Here is an 8,247-nt window from a genome sequence, read left to right on the forward strand (position 1 = left end):
TTTACGGTAAAATGATTTTAAAACGTAAACTTAGTTTACTCGATTTATGTTTGACATGTCTTTATAAAGCAAGACCATCTTTCAACAGAATTAATTGTTGTACTTTTGGTGTTTATTTATACTTTTACATGAAGGCTGCTGCTCCCCATAGGCATTGAGAAGCAGAAGTTAAATATTATAACAATAATGTGTTTTTCAACAGGTTAAGTAATTCATACAAATCCCAGTAGTTGGCGGTCTTGCAACATTTTATAATAATAAGTGTGAAAGAGGAAGAATGCTGTGCCGTCAGCTGATAAGCGCAGTCTGAGCCGAGTTGTTAAAGTCGATCCTGACCAGATTGATTCAAGAGTCAAGACTGGAAATACTGTGTTGAACTTGAAACTACAGAGCGTCTCCGTCGACCGAGCATCAGATTAGTCGTCGTCACTGGGATATTTGGCAGCTCTTTCTCATGCCGGATGACTACTATTTCATATTTGACTCCAATGTAACTAAGTGTAAGTGTGTGTGTGTGTGTGTGTGTGTGTGTGTGTGTGCGCGCGCGCGCGTGCGTCTGTCTGCGTGCGTGCGCGCGAAAAGGAGGAGCAAGCAACGGGAAGAGGGAGGAGGTGGGGAGTGTTATCTACTTTTCCAGGTGTCGCGTCGGAAATCAATCAGCTCTGTTACTGTTCTGTGACAGTCTATTTGTATTTAACATTGCAGAGTACAAGAAGATGGCTCTCCTTAATGAGCACCAGTTCAGACAGCTCTCACCTGATAATAAAATAGAGACACGAACATTTCTGGAGGCAGTCTCACATCTTCCACCCTTCTTTGGTAAGTGAAGTTTGTGCAGGTGATGGTAAACATGTACCTGTGTTACAGACACTACTTTTAACATGATTGTGAAATAATTGTAATTTGAATGTGAAAATTATGTATTTTTCAATAGAGTGATTTACTTACTTTTAGCAAGCTTCATGTCCTCTGATTTAACAATGAACCATCTCAGTTTAAGACTTATCTTAGACTAATTTTATATTAGATTATTATTGATACATTAATATTAATGTTCTAATTTAGGAATATGTTTCTCTGTCTGACCTTAGCAGTTGGCAATTGTTTTCCAATATGGGATTAAGTTCAACTTTGATTAAGAAACACAAAGCTAATTGTGTGATACAATCTATCCAATCACCTCAACAAATTGGTCCCTATTAGGATCTTTTTTGGGGGGAGATCAAATTCCTCTTCATTAAGCAGTCCTCATCCTTTAGCATGCATAATTTAATTCACTGGCCTGGATTTTAAGTTGTGAAAATTGATTAGTACGGTGTTGAGTTGCCCTTGCTCATTCACTGGCTGCATAGTGCACTGGGACAGCTTTGTGTGGCTTCATTCTGTATTAATATGCCAAAGCTCCTGTATTGAATCTGTCATGTGAAACCCTTGAGAGAAACCATTAATCACTATTGTTTTATCTGACCTGGAAATCTCTTGGTCAACTTTCCTATAAGCCTTTTTATCAACTCAACCACATGAACCCTAGCATCCCTGGCCTATACTGGGGCGAACATTCACAAAAATATGAGATCTACAAGCTCACCACACCTCCCAATACAACACATTGTGATTGTAAGAGGATCCGAGGCACTCTGTTCCAGTGAGGTGAAAAAAAGCCTTTTTTTATTGGAGTTTAAGGCTTGGCAAAGAACATTACAAAAAGGACCAACACATTGTGAGCTTGTAGATCAGCTATTTTCGTAGAAGAGATCTTGTAAGAGGGGAAAATGGAGCTGACCAGCTGTGGACTCCATGAACAAATGATAATTGGTGCTAATGTTTGTTATGAATTATGGAATTGTTGAGGTAGACGTATAGTCGAAAGTGGCAAGGCCCATTTCTTTCAGTTTTTTTTCTAATGTTCTGTCGTCGTCCCCCCCCCCCCCAATTCAAAGGCTCTTGTGGGACCTCTATTTGTTTTGCATTGCCAGGGGCTTCCAGAGGCACTGTTGTTTGTAACAACAGTCGAGCTGTAGCATATTATGTATTGTAAAACAATAGAGAGAAACAGTGACTGACATACAGAGATGGGTGTATTGTATTTTAGTCATACAATTCCATTTAGTTTTAGTCATATTTTAGTCTTCTGAAATGTTTTAGCTGACTAAATGTCATAAAAATTTAGTCCATTTCATTAAAAAAAATGTTTAATTTTGGCAGGCCTTGATGCCTGATTTTAACTGCATGCCAAAAATAGCTGATCTACAAGATCAGCTATTTCTGGAGTGCGACACACACTCTTAGTTCTACTGGATCTATTCTCTGCTGGTTCCTTCCTAACATTTTAGCCTAGTTTTTAGTTGTTGACAGAATTGTCAGTATATTTAGTCATGGTTTTAGCTATCATAGATTATTTTTATTTAGTTTTCGTCAGTGAAAAAAAGGTAGTCGTAGTTTTAGTCGAAAAAATGATATAGACAGTCTGTAAATACTGAGGGCATGCAGGGTAAGCATATAAAGATCCTTTTGAGGAAGAGGATGACATTGAAATGGGATACAACTGTGTTGGCATCAGTTCAGCACAATTGACTGCACTTGTCAAGAGTAGTTTCCACTTTCCGCTACCCGTGGGGGGGCTGAAGGCCGTCTGTTTTGTCACACGATCTTCTCCATCCGCTGTGTGTGGTAAAGACGTGATTTTAGAGTAGCCACTGTACAACTGTCCTTAGTGTCCTACTTTATCTACAAACACTCAGGTTTTCTACAACCAAATGTACCCTAACTCTTGGATTTACAAATGTATACATTCACACTGAAGATTTTACTGTGTAGTAACCTAATTACTGTGCTATAATGATGCCCCAGTCTCAATTCAAATGTAAATTAATAATCCATATCACCCCTGACACTGTATGGCAGCTTGTTTTGACATTTAGGTCTATATTAAATTATGTTTCTACATGTTCTGCCATCACATAGGAAAGCAAATTGAAATGTTGTAAGGATTTGTGCTAAAAGTGTTATGTAAAAAAAAAAGAAATCTTGCATGATATCCCCTATTTATACAGTGCATTGCGTTCGGAGAGGAAAGCTGGAGCTACTGAATATTTAATGCAATCCAATGCTCCTTTCAAAAAATCTGTCTGGCTCTCTATCCTGTTTAATTATTTAGCATTGTTTCTTAGTGTACAATGTAATACAAGTTCCAACAATTTAAAATGATATAATACAACAAAAACAATGTTGCATATTGTTTGATGTTAATCAGACATTAACAATTGTCTTTCTATATTGTCTTTTCCATTTCTTTCTTCAGATTGCCTTGGTTCCACAGTGTTTGCTCCAGTCAAGGCTGACATAGTAGGCAACATCACTGTAAGTACCGAATATACAGTACATACCGGTAGTAATATAATACAAATTAACACAATCCTCGTGTTGATTTATCCATTTGTATCTATGAGAGATTCAAATACATTTTTACCCCATTTTCTTCTACTCTGTACATAATGTTTAATATTTGTGATGATGATGTACTTTAGATTTATTTTTATGTTATGTTGAATTGAATACATATGACCTCAATGGAAACAAGTCCACAACTTTTTTGGGTCAACCTTTTAGACCAAGTTGTATGACTGTAGTCCTGCGGTTTGCATTAGAAATGAGAAAGTATTCAATCAATATGAAGGACCCCAATGGAAACAAGCCATAGTGCTTTCTTGGGTTATAAATCCTCTTGTATTGACTTTCCTGTGCTTTTTTCTGCAAACTGTTAATGAAGTATTCAATCAATCAATCACAAATGTACATTCAACTGTATTTTGTATTGTTGTCCACATTTAGAAAATCAAGGCAGTTTATGATGGCAACCCAACTAGGTTCAAGACACTCCAAAATATACTGGAAGCAGAGAAGGAGATGCATGGAGCAGAATGGCCCAAAGTTGGAGCTACCTTGGCACTTATGTGGCTAAAAAGGTGTGTGTGTGTGTGTGTGTGTGTGTGTGTGTGTGTGTGTGTGTGTGTGTGTGTGTGTGTGTGTGTGTGTGTGTGTGTGTGTGTGTGTGTGTGTGTGTGTGTGTGTGTGTGTGTGTGTGTGTGTGTGTGTGTGTGTGTGTGTGTGTGTGTGTGTGTGTGTGTGTGTGTGTGTGTGTGTGGGGTCTATCCTTTTATTACTCTATGGGTTAACCGTGTAAAAGTGACTATCCTCATAACATGGACATTGCAACCTTGAAACAGATGCACTCGAACAAATTATCCCTCTCAGTTCCACTCCCCTGCTAACCAACCTTTAGGAGTCATTAGTGCAGCAACAGAGATTGCCCTCCACCCCACCAGTCAAGCCGGATCCGTTCCATTGTAGAGCAATCGAACCCTGGTCCCTGTGGTGGTGGGCAGGAACTTTACCCCTGTTCTACTGCCAATTATTGGACAACCCATATGAAATAAACCCTGACTACTGATATAGGATACAGTGTTGTGTAAGGGATCTTGTGTTAATTACAACTCATGGAGCTGCACGGTACTGTGTGACTGTTGTACACGCATTGGGGCATGCATAGGATATTGACATAGTCCAACAAAAGTGTTTATTATTGCTTAGTGTATATTTCTTAATCTCCCTCAACCAGAGGTCTACGATTTATCCAAGTCCTACTTCAAAGTCTGGCAGATGGTGAGAAGGACGAAAACAACCCAAATCTTATCCGTATCAATGTCACCAGAGCCTACGAAGTCTCCCTGAAGAAGTACCATGGTTGGCTGGTTCAACAACTCTTCAAGGTAAGGAGATCACAGGTCTTGTGTGTTTGTTAAATATTGCTGTTTGAGGAATTTACCACATCCTCAATGTTACTTTAACACTCAGGAGTTTTCAATGCACAGAGGATTTTAGTGTTAATGTCTTTGATTGATTGAAGTATTTATTAACAGTTTGCAGAATTACAGTACATTTCAAGCACAACTCAATACAAAAACTGTACGTGGACGACACCAAAAAGCATTACACTTGTTTACAAGAGGGTCCACTGTTTTCAATTCATTCAAAATCTCTGTTTGCCCCTTTTAGGCAGCACTTTATGCTGCTCCCTATAAGGCAGACTTCATGAAGGCTCTTTCCAAGGGTCGGGAAGTCAAGGACGAGGAATGCTTGGAGAAAATTAGAAAATTCCTTATAAACTTCACTGCTACTGTGGATGCTATTCATGCTATGTACAGCAAGATGAATGCTGAGCTAGACTACACAGTGTGACCAACACAAAACGGTTTCTTATTCATCGACTGATGCGCCTGGTTTACAGTTATTTAGATTCAGTAGAAGCCTTGACATGGTCACAGGACAACTTGTTGTGGTGATGTGTAAATGATTCAGTGGTTCTACACATCAATTGTCTGTGTTGGAAGTGGAACTCATCTGTGTGCCTTTGCTTGCTTTCTTAACACTTGCCTGTATGTTTGCTCTTCTTTGTATGTGTATGTTATTTAATCTAAAATCTTAGTATTATAATAACCACAAAATACATCTATGTGATCAATGTTTTATGAAAACAGCACCAGGCCTGTTACGAAAGTGATAGCTTTCAAAGAATATACAGTAGCCTATGCTATTTTTGAGAACAATGGCCTTTTATTTATATTGCAGCATTAACGAAACTCAAAACAAGTTGATTGAGTAGTGCTTGAACTTGGTATATTTTATATTGGTTTTTTTCACTTCTAACATGCATTGAAAGCATATTTATGGAAATAAACGACTTGAATGTATCATAATGTAAGTGTTAAAACCTATACTGCATTTCTGTCTTGATCATACCAAGAATTAATATTTATTTGTGAAATTACAATAATGATTAGTAGGCCTATTTAGTGTTAATTGTCAGATTAATTTTCCTTCCATCTCCTTTATTCCCATTTGTATCTTTGAGCCTTGTGTGTGTTGGAGTGTTGCAGGTTTTTTGCTTTTGCAGTTTTTCTCTTTCTTTCAGATTCATTTTCCTTGAAAAACCTTTCTTTCTTTTCCTTTTTTAATGGTAAAATGCCTTTTTAAAAATGAAGCCAATTATACGTGTATATATTTTTGGAAATGTGATAACAGGAAGGTGCTTTGGTGCTTTAGTTAAATGGAGACATGTCAGAACGTAGCAGTACAGAAAGCTACTTTTATTTTGAAGGGAGAGAGGAAACATTTCTTGAAATTAAATCCTCTTCATGACATGTGTAGTAGAAGTAGACGCACATGCATGCATGCACGCACGCGTGCGCACACAAGAGATTGTGTTTTCCAGTTTAACCCATTTGGGTGGGAACCCCTTTTGGTGTTAGCATTATGTTATGCTTTAGCTATTGAAAAATAGCAGATCTACAAGCTCATAGCGCACCACTGAGTGGCGCGATACAAGCTTGTAGGTCTGCTATTTTTGAAAAATCGAACGACTGACATAGAAACATTTTTAGAATCTGATCTCAGTTCAAAATGGGTTAAAAGGTACTTTACTTTACTTACTTCAAAAGACAAGCCATAGCCAGAATTAATCATTATTGAGGGGTGCTAGCCCCTCCTATGTCCAGCTTTGAGCGTTTGTGTAAACACAAACATTGTGTAAAGTACAAACATTGAAGACGAAGGTGAGGACGCATATTTTGATTTGCCGGAATGAGATGATGTATGATGGTGTATGATGATTAGAGCGCCCCTCACTTCACATGGGTGTGATTTTATTAGTATTTAATTTATTTGGTCAAAGTTTGTTATGTTGAAAAGCACACACAATTAATTTCAAGCACAAACCAGCAAAAAAGCAGATACCGTTATGTGTTCTAATGTTCTAGTACACTATCTGTGCCTTTAACCTGGTTGCAAGGGGCGTAGTAAAGACCTTAGCTTTTCTGACGCTGTGTTTTTTATATTTGACCCTTATTCAACCAGGTTGGCCATAAGAAGAACCAATTCTAAAGAATGAAGGCCTGTGTCTGTCTCTTACTTTAACAAGGTCTAGGACCGTGGTACTTCTAACCTCCATGTTGTAACAGGCTCTATACCATGAAGGAAATAAGGAATTGCATGTCTTTCAAAGTATTTCTTTTCTCTAAAGCAATGCCTCGCCATTAAGCTTAAGATTATACTTTGTCATTATGACGGTGTCGTTCAGAGCTTGTAGGTCAGTTTTGTTTGGTGCAACACAGGTTGTATGATGGAATATAAATTAGGCTTTGAGTGATCTGACTTCAGTCCACTTATCTTCTCAGGTGCTTGCTTCAAATCTGTCGATCATGTGAGAGAAATTAAACAAATATGTTGCACTATTAACTCTTTGCCTTTTATACTGTTGCTTTGATACATGATTATATTCTATTACAATTTATTGAATTTGGATTGTAGTTTTGTGCATTGTAGTACAATATTATTATGAGTTTTATTAAATGTTCAAATGTTAGTGTGGGTTGTTGGTTGTTACACTGCAAATAACATCTTGTATTAATAGCTGGTATCAACCATATTTTTCAATAAAAATGTATATTTAAAATTAAAATATTTGTGTCAATGATTTAAGTTGTGCTTCAAATGGTTAAATCAAGTGCCTAATAATACAGATGTAAAACTAGATAAAGTGCCCCTCGGGGCACAGGTCTCCACCTGGTGGCGCTATAATAGGCCAATGTGAAAAGGGTGCCATTTCTTCTTACGCCTTGGATGCAATTGGATGATTTGAGTCATTTTGTTCCAAAAATCCACCTGTAACGAAGACTCTCACTTCCAGTCATGTTGTTGGATCTGAGTAGTTGCTCATTGGATATTTAGTCCCCATATATGGGGATATCCGACTAGGACATTGGGCTATATGACATATGACATGTCTAGTATGACAATCCCTATTTGGCCCGAGCCGACCTAGTGCTGATATCAGATAGATGTGGTAGAATCATATATGGATAGATCTAACTGGCTTAGTCATCGTGACAAGCATAGTCTGAGAATATATAACAAGGGTCGGCTTCAGGGAGAAGGCAGAAGTCGAAGCATCCTGGTTTAAGTTCTAACCGGACACCACTGCGGCGGGTCCTAACCTAAGTAATCAGCAATAGAGCCTTGAGCAATTTTATACCACCTGTTGGTGGCGCTATAACAGGCCAATGTGAAAAGTGTCGGATATATTCCTCAGCCTAGTAAGAAACTAAAGAAAGTCTGTTAAAGATTTCACGTAAATTGCATGCTACGTGATTTGAGGCTTTTTGTTCAAAACGGGCCAATCCTGCAAACTTT

At 38.0% G+C, this 8,247-nt stretch overlaps 1 protein-coding gene across 2 annotated transcripts; it reads left to right on the forward strand.

Annotated features, from left to right (window-relative positions):
- Window positions 1–358: 358 nt before the first annotated feature.
- gltpa (glycolipid transfer protein a) lies at window positions 359–7,480 on the forward strand (the record flags this gene model as incomplete). 2 transcript variants are annotated; one of them, XM_079515205.1, is made up of 6 exons in its annotated part: window positions 359–500; window positions 706–819; window positions 3,302–3,360; window positions 3,832–3,965; window positions 4,619–4,769; window positions 5,056–7,480. In XM_079515205.1, the coding sequence occupies 5 exons, from the start codon at window positions 717–719 to the stop codon at window positions 5,236–5,238; spliced, it is 630 nt and encodes a 209-aa protein (XP_079371331.1). In that variant the 3' UTR covers window positions 5,239–7,480. The 2 variants fall into 2 exon arrangements, with proteins under 2 accessions (XP_079371331.1, XP_079371330.1); XM_079515204.1 differs by having other exon boundaries at window positions 455–611.
- Between the last annotated feature and the right edge of the window lie 767 nt (window positions 7,481–8,247).

Source organism: Electrona antarctica (genome assembly GCF_951216825.1).
Source record: "Electrona antarctica genome assembly, chromosome: 12".
Classification (NCBI taxonomy): domain Eukaryota; kingdom Metazoa; phylum Chordata; class Actinopteri; order Myctophiformes; family Myctophidae; genus Electrona; species Electrona antarctica.